The sequence below is a fragment of the Aquila chrysaetos genome, chromosome 13, assembly GCF_900496995.4.
Source record: "Aquila chrysaetos chrysaetos chromosome 13, bAquChr1.4, whole genome shotgun sequence".
NCBI classification, from domain to species: domain Eukaryota; kingdom Metazoa; phylum Chordata; class Aves; order Accipitriformes; family Accipitridae; genus Aquila; species Aquila chrysaetos.
In genome coordinates this window covers 4,227,597-4,245,702 of record NC_044016.1, presented here as the reverse complement: position 1 = coordinate 4,245,702, position 18,106 = coordinate 4,227,597, and the positions used below count along the sequence as shown (strand labels likewise).

The 18,106-nt window shown below is 39.4% G+C and overlaps 1 protein-coding gene across 1 annotated transcript in view; it reads left to right on the top strand.

The window, feature by feature from the left end:
• Window positions 1–14,042, top strand: part of MSH2 (mutS homolog 2) — a 56,318-nt gene extending 42,276 nt beyond the window's left edge. The window contains exons 11-16 of the mRNA XM_030035509.2: window positions 1,644–1,741; window positions 3,636–3,881; window positions 5,419–5,623; window positions 6,017–6,264; window positions 10,318–10,490; window positions 12,945–14,042. Coding sequence (XP_029891369.1) covers window positions 1,644–1,741; window positions 3,636–3,881; window positions 5,419–5,623; window positions 6,017–6,264; window positions 10,318–10,490; window positions 12,945–13,115 — 1,141 coding nt within the window. The 3' untranslated portion in view covers window positions 13,116–14,042. The remainder of the gene's footprint in view (window positions 1–1,643; window positions 1,742–3,635; window positions 3,882–5,418; window positions 5,624–6,016; window positions 6,265–10,317; window positions 10,491–12,944) is intronic.
• Window positions 14,043–18,106: the final 4,064 nt, after the last annotated feature.

The window sequence follows — 18,106 nt, the reverse complement described above, 5'->3', positions numbered from 1 at the left end:
CCCCAGTCTCTACTGTTGCATGGAGTTATTTCATCCCAGGTGCAGGACGTTGCATTTGCCTGTGTTGAAATACTTGTCCACCTATTTCTCTGTCTGCAGATATCCCAATGAATGGCAGCCCCATGCTCCAGTGTACTGACAGCTCCCCTTAATGTGGTGGTGTTCACAGCCTTGCTGAGAGTGCATTTGAGAATGCTTTCAGTCCCATCATTCAGGTTGTTAATCAAGGCATAAATAGTATCAGCCCCAGTATCAACCCTAAGAAATGCCGCTACTAATCAGCCACTAATTGGACTTCAACCTCCTGACAAGTTCTTCCTTGTCTGTCAGTGGCAGGTCCAGGAGAAAACCACTCTTTAAGTCTCCTGCATGTGTTATATATGGAAGGGTAAAAATAGCAGAGATTAATACATCGTACAGTCTGTTTCAGACAAACCATGCTGCTATTGCTTTATGTGTAGCAGTTCCTGCTGGAGTTAGCATCAGAGAAGTGAGTTTATTGAGAGATAGATCTTAATTGACAGACATGTATGAGGAGCACTGCCTACAGGGCAAGGTTGGTTTCAAGCCAGTGCTATTACTAATAGTGACTGTTTCTGTTAATCACTCACTTTCATAGTAATAAATCCTTTGCTTTGAAAAGGAGGGCAAACATATTGGTTCACACCAACCAATATGTTGGTGTATTTCGCACCAATTTACTTAAATGAACAAAGTGTAAACCTTAATTGCATTTTGTTTTAACATTTACTCAGAGGATATTTTTTCAAAACATCCCTGAAATTTAAAACAGCTTTTTTTGGTTCTAAATATGTTATGAATCTGAACGTAGTGATGAAGTTAGGCTTTTCTGTAACTGAGAAGATGGTACTTAGAACTTCTACTGTGTCATCTGTTACTTTCCTGTGAGGAAGAAGCCCATGGGTCACTAATAAAACAGACTTCTCTGTGCCTACTTAAGTTATAGTTGCTTCTGTAGATGGTACTAGAAGCACAAGGCTGACTTCTGCTTATAGTGTGGGTGCACTGCTTGGGTGTGTTTTATATTCAGTCTTGCAGACTCTCCTCCATGTTCAGAGACAAGGTTGAGAAGAATAAACACTTGTTTAAATGCTCTCTTGATTTCAACTTACCTTATTTTGAAGACTAGAACCTATTCTTTGTGACAGTAGTTCACTGAGGTTTTTACTAAATGAAAGAAGTTAATGCCTTCTGCTCTGATAAGCCTGTTGTAGGACTCTGGGTTAATTACACAGTTGCTTAGCAGCAATTCTTCTCTGTCAGTTCTATAACGTGCCACATCTCATTGCAAAATGGCCAGAAATTCAGCTTTAAGAGCAAGTCCTTGTCACATAGCATGTCTATAACAAACAACTACTGTAAGATTTTGAAGAATGATGTGTTCAGAGATGCTAGAATTGCTGGTTTGGCCATTGTGGGTAATCTTCAACTTGGGATTAATCTTACTGATAATCCTGGTGTGGATGAATTGTGGGTTGCTATGTGGCCCTTGTGCTGAACCTTGCTGTTAAAACAGGTGGGGACAACTGCTATTGACTCCTAGATGAGGTGGCCAGAAGTTTGGCATTGTAGCAGTGAAGACAGAACATCACAGCTTCTAAATATTGTGGTTTTGTTCACAGCAAACTGAGCTCCGTCAATGATGAATATATAAAGAACAGAGAAGAGTATGAAGAGGCTCAGGATGCAATTGTTAAGGAAATCATTAACATTGCTTCAGGTGAATATGTCAATGTTCAGATTGTGACACAATCAACAGATGTGTATCAGCCTGGAGTGGTGGGAGTACTTGCAGTTACTTTATAGGTCCTTTTGTAGAGAAGAACCATAACATTCCCAAAAGAATTAATGTGAAAAATGAGGTTTGACTTTTAGACAGTTCTTGAAAGTTTGAAATATATTGTCTTCTATGGTCAGACCCTTTCCTGGCATTGCTACAAATGTGCAGTCATGGGGTGTGTGCAAATTTTAATCCCATAAAAGGAACACAAATATGCCCATAAAGGCCACATCTATCCTCCACCCACCTACCTGACTCTGGGCATCTCCACCCAAATGGTGAATTAAGTAGAAGGCAGAAGAGGTGAAGAACAATAGAGAACTGAGGGAGTGGGACCTGAGGTCTGTGAAGGATGATGAAGAAAGAACATTGGTATGCAGTAAAAAATCAGGTTAGCCATTGCTTATATGGTACAATAAAAAATGATGGTTTTCCTAATTAATTTCCGTGTATTTTGCTCCAAGATTGCCTACTTATAGGGCATTCTTTACTATACTTCACCAAAAGAAGAAGAGACATCTGGGAATTTGGGCTTGGAGGATTCTGTAAATATTGCTTCTCCCAAAGACACTAGTTCCAGCAGAGCAAGTCTTAGTTCTTTTAAAGAGCGAAGTGGAAATTGAAAGCACTAATGAATATTAAGCTAAGGGTAAATGTATTAAAGATGAAAAAAACACTTCTTAAGCTGAGGTATTAATATATTTGAGTGTGTATTAAGTTACAGTGGAAATATTCATAAGCTTTGACCTGTTGTCATAAGGAATTTGCCAGTATATTGCAAATCAGTAGCTTGTTAGATATTTTTTTTTAATCTTGGTAATTTTCAAGTGATTTTTTCTTTTTGTGTAGCATACTAAGGTTTGTATATTTATGTAGAAAGCTAGTGGGGTATTATGTAACAGGATTAGCTTCAATATGTAATTTATAAATACCTAGTAAGTTTATTTAATAAAGTCTGTTGCTGTGGCTTAAAGCTTCTGTGGTGTGCAGTCATAGACTTACAAGTGTATATGTGTATTCAAAAAGCATTTTTATTCCCCAAGTGGAGGCAATTTAATGAAAAAGACTGGATTATGTGTGTAATTCTTGAATGAAAGTGACTTAAAGTCCTCTTGATGATCTATACTTAGCTAGTTCAAGAGATGATGTTAGAATGGTAAATGTACTTCATACAGGTAGGACTTTTTCTGCAGGTCACTGCTCACCTCTTCTGACACATGCATCCCATTTGCAGGTGTTGGATGATTTACCTCTGTAGACTCCTCTCCCTCATCCCTTTCACTGAAAAAAACCAAACACCAAAACTTAAAAACTGGTACTGGGGATGCTGGGCCCTCTAGTCTTGTTGTCTGGTATCACAGGCACTGTATCTTACAGACCACTCCATACCATCATTCACATAAACAGAAATGGTTGCTGTCTCTGAATTGTCAATGCTGTGTCTCTATTGTCTTTGCTTGCATGAGCATCAAAGTGCAGCATATTACAGAGGAAGGAAACTTACTGGATTTCCAGCCACCTTGTCATTGTGAGCCTTGGCCTTCCTGTACCAAGATAAGCTGTTTCTCATTGTCTAGTGTTAAGGCAAAACAATCAATATGGCCTCACTTCTTCCTTTTCTTAGTCTGAAGAAGTTCCCTTTGTAGTCAGAGCATGGATACTTAAGGATTACATCTTAGACTCTCACAGAAGGTGATGGCTATCTTGAACAAAATTGACTTTTAATGCAGGTGAATTAATTTAATGGGCTCAATATAGGCTTTAAGATATCTTTTCAGCAAGAACAAAAACATTTCTAACTGTGTTGAATTTATGTATCTCTAACCAAAAACAGGTTATGCAGAACCAATACAGACGATGAATGATGTGATAGCTCAATTAGATGCAGTTGTCAGTTTTGCTCATGTGTCAAACGGAGCACCAGTGCCGTATGTCCGTCCTGTCATTCTGGAAAAGGGACAAGGAAGGATTGTGCTGAAAGGTGCCAGGCATCCTTGCATTGAAGTGCAAGATGAGGTGGCCTTCATCCCCAATGACATTACATTTGAGAAGGGCAAGCAGATGTTCCACATTATTACTGGTAAATGTTTCTGTTCTCTTTTTCATTTGTTATTTACGTTTTAAATGTCTCGAGTATTTCCAATAATGATGTCTTTAAAAAACCAAACCAATAACAAGCAAGCAAACAACCAACCCAGTAGAACTCTGTCAAAACAATTTCTCTAATCAACAAAGGGTGAGCGCCTAGCAAGTTATTCGTCTTTCTGTATGGGGGATAAGATTTAGCTCTGGAAAAGAAGGGAGGGTATTTGTAAGGTGGTGGTGTTTATTATATTAAAAAAAGAAAGTGTCCACAATGTTCTTGTGAAGTGTTTCCTTTGATAGTGGATATTCTATATGTTTATGTGCATACAGATGCATTTCTCATCTTCCAAACTAATAGTCATGGAATTAGTTGTTATGATTGTAGTTATAGTGCACTGTTTGGAGAAGGTGATCACTAATTTAGATATAGTTGTTTGGGAAGAAGAGAGAGGCTGCTAGGACAGTAGGAAATAAGAAATTAGTCCTTCCTTAATATATGTATTCTTTGCCTTAGTGACTGTTAAGTCCACAAGCCAGGCAACCTCAGGAACTGGAGAACCTGAACCTGCTTAAGTGATTTTGAAAATTCCACTAGGCATCAATTGTATTGTAGCCACAAAGGCACCTTCTGTAGGCAAAGACTTTAAGCAGCCTCCTTGTTAATGTTTTCTTTGTTTAGTATTAAGGTCAATTTTAAATGCAAAACATGTTTCAATGACTGTACCCTTTTTTCCCATATTCTCTGGTGTAATTAAGATAATTTTACTACACAGGAAAACATTTTTAGTGTTTATAGATTTAATTGAATTTTAATTTCCATCCAGATGTCCTTGACATACATTCTGAGTAGCAAAGATCTGAAATTAGAGAATGATTAATGAATACTTCTAACATAATCAAAAAGGAAAAACTAAAAATCTGAATAAATGCATGGTAACACCCTTGTTTTTCTGGTTAGCAAAAGCATAAAATTGGTTTTAATGATCAGTTTTCTGGAAAATACTTTTAATTTCATTTGTACTTTGATTAAAAGTAAGTTATTCATTTTGCTGATGCAGACTCCCCTTAGATTGTAATTTAAATCACCCATCAGCTTGTATCCAGTCTGTAACTAAGGGATTTCATTTTCACAGACAAATTGTAATTGTTGTTTGAGGTGAAAGCAAACTATTTTCATTATTAAGCAGCAGTACTGATGACTTCTAAATTAAAGCTTATTAGTTTTAGGTATGGACATGAGTTTTAGATGACTGCTTATACTTCCGAAAAGTCCCAAAACTTATGAAGGCCCCTAATGCTCTCCGATCGCCTTTCTTTTGAAAAAGCAGCATTCAGTAAGACATATAAGCAAGCTTTATTAGTAGTGGAGCTACTTGTTGCACCTGTTAGACAAGTCTGCTACTCTTTCCTGGCAAGAGAGTAGTAAGTTTAAATGTTCTTTGTTTTAAATTACAGCCTGTTCTCCTTTAAAAGGGCTGTTGAATTGTAAATGATAATGTTTTTTTAATTCATTTGCAAAATTTCTTCTTTAGGCCCTAACATGGGGGGAAAATCAACCTACATTCGACAGACAGGGGTGATTATTCTTATGGCCCAAATTGGGTGTTTTGTACCATGCGACTCTGCAGAAATAACCATTGTGGATTGTATCCTGGCTCGGGTGGGAGCTGGAGACAGTCAGCTGAAAGGCGTGTCTACTTTCATGGCTGAAATGTTAGAAACTGCTTCAATCCTTAGGTAAGTCCTGTGCTTATTTGATTTTGTTGGTTGGGGTTGATGAGAAAGGAGGTGCTCTAAGAAAGATGCATTTAAGATTTCCTTTTATGTAGGATCTCAGTGGAGGATCTCCAAGTCCTTTTTAGCAGGCTCATAAGTTCCTGAAGTAGCCTTCTGTTTATTTCGGTGGTCATACAGAGCTGCTACCAGGAGGCCAAAGTCTAAATGGGATGAAGAAACTAATTTGGAATGATCTGTGTGACACTGTGTGTGCACTTCATTTGTATGTTGTTACGTAAATAGGAAGTGTCTTTTGCCTCTTTAATGCTATGCCTCTACAACATAACTTGTGGTATTCTGGTATCCAGAGTTCATGCTGTTCTCAAATGTTATAAAATGCTCCTGTGTTTTTAGGACAGCATCTGAAAACTCCCTGATAATCATCGATGAGCTGGGAAGAGGAACTTCTACCTATGATGGTTTTGGCTTAGCATGGGCTATTTCAGAATACATTGCTAGCAAAATCTGTGCTTTCTGTATGTTTGCTACACATTTTCATGAACTGACAGCTCTTGCTGACCAAGTGCCAACAGTAAATAACCTACATGTTACTGCTCTGACCAGTGATGACACACTGACAATGCTTTATCGTGTCAAGGAAGGTAAGACTGCGTAAATGGTGAACAGGGTAAGCTTTATTTCGTCCTGAGAGAGGAAGAACTCTTAATGGGGGGGGGGATTTCCTGTCATACTCCAGGCTTAGATTTATAATAGACATGCTCTTCTCTGTCCATAGAGAAAGAGTGTATGGCAGGAGCTCTGTCCATGTGTGAACACAGTTGGTGATGTTGTTGATGATTATTTGTTAAGACTTCTAGGTTATTTCTGCCACTCAAGTCAATGCTTTTGAGGTTGGTTCCTTTTTTGTTTTTTTTAAAGGGCAGAGAGAAGGGTTCCAGAAGATTATTTTCTGATTACCTAAATCAGCCATTTTAACCTGCTGATAGAAAAGACTTATGTTCCTCAAACTGTTCTTTTAAAAGAAATGAACGCAACTTTTATGTGCTGACAGTTTTTAATAATATCTATTTCATTGTAATAAGCCTTGGTCATTGAAGAAAGATGTTGCCCAATTTATGCAGTAGTTTGATATAGGAAAAATAATATGTTTAGTTTTTAGCAAATGGCGTCATAGTAAAACAAGTAGCCTGTGTTGTTAGTATAAGTCAAGTCAGATCTGTTTGTTTAAAATCCTTCAGTGGATCCAGTTACTCCTTTTTGTATTAAATTAGACAATTTTTAATTGGGCATAAATTTCATCTATTAACCACAATAAGCACTTCCTCCTGCTTCTCTATATCGCCAATCATTTGTTATTGCTCCCTTCAGCGGGAGCCTATATTTATGCTAAAAAAAGCAGGGCTGTGTAACTGTGGCTTGCAAGGTGTGGTCATTTATGGCATTCTAATTTAGTTGTAAACTCTACAGTGATTTTGTTGTTCCCATAAGAGCATTTCAGTCAGGTTGCCAACCTCTGGACTGAGATTTTGATTTAAAATGTGGGCAGAGTACCATTACGCTCTGTTTTCACTTAAAAATACCTCTCAATTTTCCCTTTCTGAGTTCCACAATGAAGGAGAGTTAGATGACACTCAGATGGATAGAACATGGTTACTATAGAACAGTGTGGCTATACTGGATCCAATCAACAACTTACATTGTGGAGTGGTTTTGTCTCAAATAAGGAATAACTATTTGGGGAGTTAGGCTATTATCTTTTCTAAAACAATTACTAAGCATCATCCATACTTGTTAAGGCTAAAGAGCTAGTCCTTGTCTCCTATCTCAAGTCCTGGAGATAGATGTTTACTTATCTTCTTAGTTTAGGATTAAATCTTACAGGTACAGTTGCTGAACTTCATTCCTCATTTTAAAAGCTGTTTTGTCATGTTGACACAATACGAAATAACTTGCCTCTGCTTGCCTAGTTCATCCTAATAACACTGCTTTTCATGATCAGTGCATATTCAGTACGTGTTATCCTGGAACTCTCTCCAGTATTTCCTGATATCTTTAGCCAATTTAGGACTTTTCAGCTCATTCCTTCTTGCATATATTGTTCTGAAATGAATCTAATATTTTGTCTAACTATTAAATTTTACTGTTACGCTTTTAAAGATAATTTTTATAATCTTCACAGGCTATCGCCATACTATTAAGTGTCTTTTAGATAATTGGTAAATGTGTTTTTATTATATCCTGATCTGAGCCTCACTCAAGTGGTACCATGCTTGTTTTACTCCTATGACATTACTAATTGACTATTTCTTCCTCATTTCTTCTGGTTTTAAATCCATGAAATTACATAATTTCTTACCTTTCGATTACTTGTATAACGACTTCTAATCTTGTATTCCCATATTCCCTTATGGCTATAGTCTTGTGATTAGGTTTCGGGTACTTTTCTGCGAAGCTAGGAGGCTGCTCTGAACATGGGGAATCAAAGCATGACCAGAAATCCTTCTCTCCTCTGGCTTTACTGAGAGTCTACTTAAAGCTGGTTAGAATATCTCCGGCTGCCGCAGTCTTGTTTCTTTTAACTCTGTGTTCTTGTCTTTTGAGATCTTTGTTCCTTAGAAATGGCCTCTGTCCTCCTCTCTGTTCATGTACTTTTCCTAGGCAATGCCCAGGCTTTGCTTCTGAGTATTAGTCCAAAGTGCTGTGGCCCTGGTACCCAGCCTGTTCCAGTGGAGAGGCAGTGTCTATGGTTCTGTCGTAGTTTGCTGTTTCCCATCTTTGCCAGCACACGTTGAGCTCCTTCCACCAAGTGAAGGTTCAGAGCCCTCTGAATCCCTTGCTCAAATCAATGCTTAAAATATGACTTAGTGTGGCATGGGAACTGAAGACAAGTATAGTCATAAATTGCTGCAAGCATACATTGAAACTATGAGTGTTTTCAGTGCAGCGAGAGCTGGCGGTGTACAGTATCTTCAAACAATCCATCTTTATTTAGGTGCCTTATTTTGAGTACTTAGGTTGGGGAGGGAAGTAATATACACTAACTCTAAACCTTCTACCTTCTAAATCCTTTGGAATAGCAACTCTTATGATAAAAAAACCCTAATATTCCCCCAAAAGTTGGGTGAATTCTCTTCCTTCAACCCCCCTTGGTTTTTTTTAACTTGTATTAACTCACCCATTCTGGTCCTGGTGAAAACTCTAGAAGCCAGGTTTCATATTTTTCTTCAATTGGTTTTGCCATTTTTAGTCATACACATCTTTTCTTTGTACATGCAGTGTCTTCTCATTCGATCCATTTTCTTGGAAGTGCTATTGAGCATAGAGGCACAATAGTTTGTATCTATCTACTTAAACCTCTGTCAGATGAGATAAAACATTATGAAATCTTCACCTTAAAATACCTGGTCTCAAATAGGATGTCTTTCACAGAAGTTTTTGCATTTAATGTTGTGCTCTTTCCCTTTTGGAAGAGTGATGTTGTTCAGGCAAGGACGTGAGTATAGGCAGCTCGGATACAGCTGTGTTTTGAAACAAATAACAGGTTTCATGTCATTTGAAATGTATAACTAAATCTGAAGTACATGACAAGGAACTTTTATGCAGTATTTTCATCCCTGTCTTCATGCTTCACGAATGTGACAGAAACTGGAAGAGGAGACACAGAAAGTACTGCTCTCCAGGCCTCTGCTCAGGATTCTCGGAGCAGACACCTGGGTTAGCTTTGTGTCTGGGGAGGTGTGTGCTTTTAGTAGAAAATCAAGATAACTAATTTCTGCTTTAAAATGTTGATTTCCTTTAAGAAACCTGAGACATTACAAGGTTAATAAAAAAGAAAAAAATGCTAAGTTTTCCTTTACCTGTTCTTCAGATACCCAGTTTTTAATAGATGATCAGTTAAGTATCATTTTACATGTGTAATTCATTTATTCATAAGTCCCTGCTGGAGACCAGAATTAATATTTGCGGATGGCCAATTGGAATTATGGTAATGTAAATGAATGGAGTTGACAGATTGTATCAGAGGACTTTTGATACTGAAGTGAAAATTATTGTACGTAACTGAGTATAATTGACATATTTTAAGCAATTATGAGAACTTTTATTTCTCAACTAAATGATATATACAGTGTATTAATTGAAGTAAGTGTAAAGTTAAAATATGTAATTAAAGACAACTCTGGGAGACTGAGGAGTTAAGTGGTATTGATGCAAAGGAGGAGGAGGATGATTGAGAATGCAACTTTTAAAATATTTTTTAATATATATATACACACACATATATATGTATTCATATAAATATAGAAAAATGTGATATATATATTAAAAGAATAAATTATGCGAATTACTATATTCTACAGACTGTGTTGAAGTACTTTAATAAAAACCATTATTCAATTTCATTCAAGTACTAGTGGGAAATTCTTTCTGCTTGAAGAGTTTTCCCTTTCTTCCTGAAGCACTTTTGGAGCTCTGCAATTACTGCTCTAAGAGAGCTTAATTAAATAGGAGCATATTCTTTAGTCTGTGTTGTTGTGTATAGTCCAAAAGGTAAATCGGAAAATGTTGGGAGAACCAAACAATGCCATGCACTTAATTATTCAGAACAGAGAACTATTACAAGTTTGTTTATATAATCTCTGTGTAGCCATATTATCTCTTGAGAATTCTTTACTGTTTTTTTCCTCTGCATCCAGGTGTTTGTGACCAGAGTTTTGGAATACACGTAGCAGAGTTGGCAGCTTTCCCAAAACATGTGATAGAAAGTGCAAGAGAGAAAGCATTGGAATTGGAGGAATTTCAAAACGTTGGCAAGTCCAAGGAATCTGAAGGAGAACCACCAGCCAAGAAATTCTACAGAGAAAGAGAGGTTTGCTATCAGGAATGCTTTTTAAAATTTGTTTAGCTTGGAATAGCCCAAGCAAAATAGTTTAAGGATTCAGATTTCCCCAAAGCTTGAGGATAATTAACTATAATCTCATTTTTCCATAACAAAATGTTTTAGCTATGAAGTTCATTAGGAGTTGAAGAGATGTTCAAGGGTAGTGGGTTTTGGTTTAGATTCATTTCAAGTTAACATAGGCAAGAATTTTATCTAAAAACGTCATCATGAGAATGCCACTAATTTTTTTCTTAATAATGATCAGCAGTTAGTATGATTGGCATACATTATTCAACTGGAGTCATACAGGGGACCATGCTTCTAGCTGTTGTGTGGTGTTTTCTTTATGCTGTGAACCAAGCCAGAATTTTCTGTTCATCACTTTTGTTGGCTACTTAGTTTGTATGCAATGTTTCTTGGGACTTAGGTTATAACTTTTGTTTTAATTGTTGTTTAGATTATTCTTGGCTCTGCAGGTGGGTTGCACCTGGTCTTGCTCCCCCTTATTTGAGGGCTCATTAGTGCTCATTTCTTGAGGCTCAACATGAACATGTTCGGATCTGTTCACGTCAGAAAAAAGCCGAGTACAAAACTTTCTCCTTTGTGCACTTCCATGTCCCATCAGTACTAACACATCTCATAAGCTGATCATATTGAAGGACACAGCAATTTGGACCTCGAATGTCTGACTTACAGATGTCCTAAAGTTCTTCCTGTTTCACATGTGAGAATTTTAGCTTGATTCTTTCTACTCAACCAAGAAGTAAAATGCTCTTGGCTTTGCACAGGCTTCAAGCACAACTTGAGGAAACCCACATCTCAGCTTAGGTCTGATCATGTCTCCATTGCATAATACAGTTGTGTAAAGCCATTTGAGTGAGCTGGTTTTTTTCTCTTCTCCCTTCACTTTCTCTTAGAAGAAGCTTCATTAGCGGGTAGTGTAAAGGAAAACAGTAGCTTGCAGGAAGCTTTTTCAGAATGGCCTGTGTCATTTTGTTGCTGGATTAAAAGACCTTACAGTAACATCTGCTGCAGCCTCTGAGTAAATCCACGTGCTGCCTTATGACTTGCATTGTTTTTTGCCACTAGTCAGGTCCTCCTTGCTGCATCCATATACAGATCTTAGTTCTGTGTCCTGGCAGTTGCCCTGAAACTTTGCCGCTTTCTAACTCATTCTAACTTCTATGCATCACTGGTAATCTTGGTAATACTCCAGTATACGGAAGCCTTGAAGTGTTAGTCCATATCCAAAGCACTTTTGACATTTAAAAAGCCTTTGCTCTAGACAGAGGCTGTTACCTGTTACTTTATTTTCAGTTTCAGAGGTCTGCTGTATTTGTTCCTGGCTCAGTAAGTGGGTGTGATGTTGTGGATGAACAATCTCTGGTTTGTCCTACCTTTTAGTGCCAGGAGGTTCCCCCTCCAACTACCTCAGCTGCTCCACTATTACCTTTCCTTTGCCAGCTTGCTAGGTATCATGGTGAAGTATTTTTCAGATTAGTTGGATCTGACTGTGTGGTCTTAAGTTGGTGTAAATTAAATTGATGTGGCAAACACTTCTGACGAATACAGCATCGTGTTTTGTCTTGGATATTTCAGTAATACATAATATTTCATAAACTCTCTAGGCAATAGAATGGCATAGCTTTAGATGTCTCACCCAGGCAATTTGTCTGCCTTCATTAACATCACATTTAGAGGGAAAAGTGTGCTCCAAGTCCTTTGGAGACTTCTGCACTGAAAGCATACTGCATTAGTCTTAAATGATAAAACAAAACAAAGAAAACTGTAGTAGAGTTCTAAAATGCAAAATGCAGAGGACTAGACAAAATTCTGTATTCTGGGCAAATTGTTTCTAATACAGGGATCCTGAATACTGTTCATTGAAATGTTTGTTCTTGCTATTCAATTCAGACTGTTTAGAAGTTCCACTTTGCCTGTTTGTGTAAAAGCATATGCATAAAGCTTAATTATCATCTGTTCTCCTTGGTGACGGCCACTCTCCAGTTGCTTGGTTACAATTCGTTCTTTCCTTTAGCATATTGAAACATTGGTTTTGATTTACAGTTCCTCTAAAAAGTAACTAGTTTGGGTAGTATGGCCACTCTGATGCTATTATTGCTAGCAATCCTCACCTAATGGGATTGCACACTGAAATTAAATGTGGAACACATACGGGAGCTCTTAATGTTAAATATTGTATTTCTGCTGATCAACTGATGCTTGTTGCTCATGGATTGAAAGGGGAAAGAATGCCTGATACCAGTGTAACTGGATTGTTCTGGTGTTGAGAACATGATAGCAAGTGCAAAAATAACCATGTTTTTCACCTGCAAAAAGTATCTGGAAATGAATAATACTTGGTATCTTTGGGGAATTTGGAAAAATCCTGCTTGCAATCTAAACATCCTTTGTTTTCTTTTCCTTCTCCTTCAATTTCAGGAAGGTGAAAAGATAATTCAGGATTTTCTTTGTAAAGTGAAAGCATTGCCCCTGACAGATATGTCAGAAGACGATATCAAAATCAAGCTGAAACAGCTGAGAAATGATGTGTTGGCGAAGAACAACAGTTTTGTGAATGAAATCATTTCCCGAACGAAAGTTACATCATGAAAGATGTGAGAACAGGATACAGCTCTTGAAGCGTGTTCTACATTGCAAGAGCTATCATTTTCTTGTCTTGTAGTTTTTATGCTTTATGATACTTGTACTGATTTATGTAGGCATTTTTTTCTTGGATTGTAATGATTTTGTAGGAAATTTTGAGCACATTCTGTGCCAGATTCCTGCTTTAGTTGTGATCATTGTGTCCTTTTAGAAGTTTTCAATAAAATGCTTTTTCAGTATTGAGAGAATTATTGACTGTACAAACAAAATGCGTAATACTTTACTGGAAAAGTGTGCTAGAAAGTATAACAATTGAGATGGCATACAACTACCACAGCCTTGAAAAGCAGCAGTGTATACACAAAATCTTTGTCCTATACCATGATTCTTTTTTGTATGATTCAATTACATTAATTCAGCAAAGTTTTAGTAACACTATACTAGTGCTCTGTTAGAAAAAAGCATCTAATCCAAGTGATTTGTTGTAAGATTTTTGCATGTACCTGCATGGAGCTTGGGGTGGAGGGATTGTTTTGTTTGCTTTGTGGATGTTAATGCTCCAGTCAAATATATTACAGGCCTGCTCTTCATGCCTGAGTGGTGATAACTCTTGCATGTTTTGGTGGTTTTGCAATGTAAGCAGAGGGTGGGGTGAAGTTACAGTTGAACTGGAACTTCTGAGTTGGTCATGATTTGTGAGGTCTCTCTACAGAGAAAGAATGCATTGATTTTTATCTAATGTACTTCTCACACTGAGACAGTTTGAAAGCATCCAGATACAAGTTTATATTCTCCTTGAAATTTAGCATTTTAAATTGTAGCTCAAGAACACTTTACCTATTTTTAAAACTGTCAGTGTTGAAAGATTAATGGGAAAAGGTGTTTATCGCGTGAGATTATAGGAATAAAATCATGCTGAAGATGCCATGCAAACTCTTGCTGTGTTCAGAGATTGCATCAGTGGGTGTGTGCTGGGGACAGCAGTGCTGCTGTTAGAGCCGTGCTATAGCTCTGCGTCGGGGATTAATGTGTTGCAGTGGTCTGCATTTAAACGTTCCAACAATAGTCATAGAAGAGGTGTGCTGTTCAACTTGCTGTTGGATAACATTTGTTTGTAGCTAGGCTAGAACTTGGACATAGTTAGATATACTTCTCAACAGAAGAAATTAAAGGCTTGTTTGAGAGGTTTGGGTTCTGCCTAACACCTTTTTGGTCGTTAAGTTAGAATGCATTCTACTTACAAAGACAAAGATAGGCTTGCATTTACAAACAGCCCAGTTGATACATGTATTCAGTAGCTGTGTCTGGAAAAGTGTGTGAATGGGAAAATCTGTTACATAAAGTAATGAAAAATATAGCTGTTTTTGCAAATAAAATTGGTTCAAGCACAAGCTGTGCAAAAATACGGGGTTATACATAAAATAGACAATGAGAATCAGTTTGGAGGATGAAATACTGCAATGACACACAATTTGTATTGGATCAAACTGCTTTAACTGTTGCTAGAAAGAGGCAGTTCTTGTAAGGGACTGGAAGGGCTGGTACTTGCAGCCTCTTCCTACATATACTGTGGTATCTGTGGTCTGATCAAAGATGCCCCCTGCTCGGTCTCCTGGCCCTAACCGTGGGAACAGGCATAAAACCATCGGTGGTTTTCTTTTCCAGGATCTTCTCTGTTTTCCCCTCGACCCTGTGTGAACTTTCAGTGTCTACAGCACTCGTAGCCAAGGAGTCCCTCACTGAGCTGCCACCTGCACGAGGGACCGCTTCTTAGCTTTGAACCCAATTCCTAGTTCCATTCAGTGCCTCTTGTTTTTATTCTTCAAGTGTCCACTATTTCCACTCTGGATGTGGTGCATCAGCACAGCATGTCTGCAGTATGCTGAGGAAAGGCTGCTTTCATTTTTGCGTTGCAGGTGGAGGCTGATAGAGCTGATCCTGTGTAACCAGAGTTACCCATCTCTGAGGGTAAAAGCAGTACTTGTGTGCATTACTCCGGAGGGATGGCGTACTCTGACGACCAGCTCCGGGCAGCACCTTCTCCTCTGCTTCAGAAAGGGAAGTTATGCATCTGCAACAAAAAAGGTGCAGTTTTTCTTATGCCCTTCAACACTCACAAGGAAGAAAGGTGCAAGTTAATGGGATTTTAAGACTCATCTTTTCAACTGTTTTCTCTTCCACACTATACTTCCTCCCTCCCCCCCTGCCCTGACTGTACTGCTGTTACTGGATATAGGCGAGAGAGGATCAGGCAGAGTTTAGTCTCCATATGTCAGTGCTGCTTCCAAACTGGGTTACAGGTAGTGTGATTTCATGTGAGCAGGATGATGGCTATTTTTGCTAGTTCCAATTTAGCTTTTTGTTCAGAAACGTACCTATGAGACAGGAGCAATTCTAGAACTTGTCTGGTTATTACAGAGCTGTGCCAAGGATGCAAAGGTTATCAAAGCTTCCGAACAAAATAATGTAGCTGTTGAGGAGCGGTGAGGCCACTTACTGTCAGCCTTGAATAAAGATGCAAGTTTCTCTTTGCTCATTCACTTGAGAAAGCGTGGCACCGAATGCTTACAGCAGGTGTGGTCTTTTTAGTCTGTGCTGCACACATTCATCTGGAAGGCTCTTTATGAAGAAAACTGCTTTAGGTGGGGTAAAAGAAAAGAGCAAACATGCTCAAACACTGAAGGAAGTATTTTCCTTTGATCACTTTACCGCCCTCCTCTTAGCGATCAGGATTTCAACCTGTTTGTGTGCAGGAGCACCTGGTAGCCAGCCTGATGAGAGAAGATGCTGGATTTACCTCTTGGGCTGTGGTCAAGAGCAGGTGAGGTGTTTGGGGGTCAGCAGGCTCCAGTTAGGGTTGGAGGGCTGGGGGATCAAGCTCACAAATCCAGGGAAGGCAGCCTGCCAGCTCTGGGACTCACCTCTGCCTATTCCTATGTGCAGCTGCGCAAGTTCATCCCAAATAATAATGCAGTCGTTAAGTGGCTCTGTGTCTCTTTCCTCCGCTGGAGCTGAGGTAGTTTTGGAATTGGAAATGGCAGGAACGTGACTGCGATGAGTCCTTGCCTGCTGGCAGATGCACTGATGCTGACTGAAGGAGACTTTCAAGCCTCCGAGAGAACTTCAGATACCTGCTCGTGAGAAGCAGGCCCGTTACTGGCCTGGGCTTTGTTGAACGTAATGACTTTGCGCTAGCTTAGTGGATGTAGCCGTTCTGGGTTGATAACCACTCTGTAAGTGACTGGGAGTGCTCGTGGACTTAATTTTTCCAGATTTAGGGAAGCCTGTGCGAGAGCTCATTGCTCTGCTGGAGATGCTGCCTTTGCAGCTCAGCTGAGGTCTGGGATTGTGTGAGCAGTTTGATCTGATTTGGTGCAAGATTAGGATGACAGTTTAAACTGATTTTCATAGCATTTAATGAGTTTTCAAGTATACAACCAGTACATAGGTTGAGAGTTTTCTGGGGCTACAAAACAGTGTGACAATTGGCCTTACTATTCTGCAGTGTGACGCATTTATTTGAAAAAAACAAGGGAGAGCAGTTGCTGCTCTGTATCCAAAGTAGCGTGAGGTCATGCATTGAATCCTTTGCATCTTGCTGACCTGGGGACAAGGAAAACAAGTGGCCGTAGGAAGCCTGAAGCCTTAAAAGACAGTGGGAGAGGTGCTGTCATCTCTGTGAGATGGCTGCAATCCTTGCAGGTAGAACTTGTGTCTTGATGCTGCCTGTTTGCTGAAAAAGCCTTGTTTGCAGTTGTCTCAGATGTTCTTGTTCCTCTCCTGGCCTTGCAGCCACCTTTCCCAGCCTGTTGCCTTTCCTTTCCCTACGGCTGCCAAGCGTCTGCACTGTTCCTATACACAGGGGAGCACCTTGCATTGCTGCATTTTATGCGTGTGTGTCTCTTCTAGCTATCAGCAATGCTTTGTTTCCTTTGCATGGGGTGGGACAGGGGTAGATCTATCCCTGCATGTGCTGCTTTGCCAGTCAAGTTGTGAGGAAGCAACCTCTGCTGTTGAAGAGGGAAGCGACAATTTCTAATCGTTCCCAGTGGCAGCCTCCTGACACGTGTCCCCTGCCGCCCAGACCAGCAGCAGTGGCTGTAGCTAAAGAAAACAATACTGTAAAGCAGATGGCACATTGTGTTTCTTCCAGCAGCTGGAGCGAGTAGCACTTTTCTAGAGGTGAGAAAGCGTACTTGCTTTTTCGCTATCGTGGAAAAAGCCGCCTTGGCACCTGGGTTGAGCTGCTGGATGCTTGTGGCAGTTTCCATAAGGATGTAATTGTTCTGTCCTTGTAGGGATGGTTGGAAAGCTGAAAACAGCTGTGCTAAACAATGTGAGCCGAGGGAAAAGCTGAGAGTAAATAGCCTGTGCTTATGAGAACATTTCCCCTGCTGATCTACCTTGTCCTGCTGCATACTGCAAAGTCATTGCTTCTCAGGGCAACGCGCTCACACGGGGAGTGGCTTCAATTTGCTCCTTTTTTTTTTGTTTTGTTTTGTTTTCTTTTTTTTTTTTCCAAAAAGGAGATAACTCCTCCTATGAGGGTCACTGTGGGCTCTGGCAGCGGGCCTGACTGCAATGGCAAACAGCAGACCTTTATGCTGAGCAGGGAGGGCTGTAGCAGATCACACTGGCAGTCTGGTCCCATCTCCAACCTGCTGCTGGAGTGTGCAGTGAAGGAGGCAGGAACCTGGGCAGCACTCCTAAAGAGTGTTTGTGCCCGCGTGAATTTGCCGGTTTACACCCTGAGGGACAGGGATTTTTTTTCATACTGAGATTTTTGGAATAATATCTTGTCTTCTCCTGTCCTGCATCCTTCTATTTGTGCATAGAAATGGTATAAAACTTAAGGAAAATATCCACCACCATGGGCTTTAGACTGGAGACTGTTGGTCTTTTCAGCATGCCTGCTGGTTCCCCTTGGAGGGAGGCTGTACCTTCTCCCCAGCAATGTGGTTTCAACAGCAAACACTCTCCAAAGGATCAAAAAATGT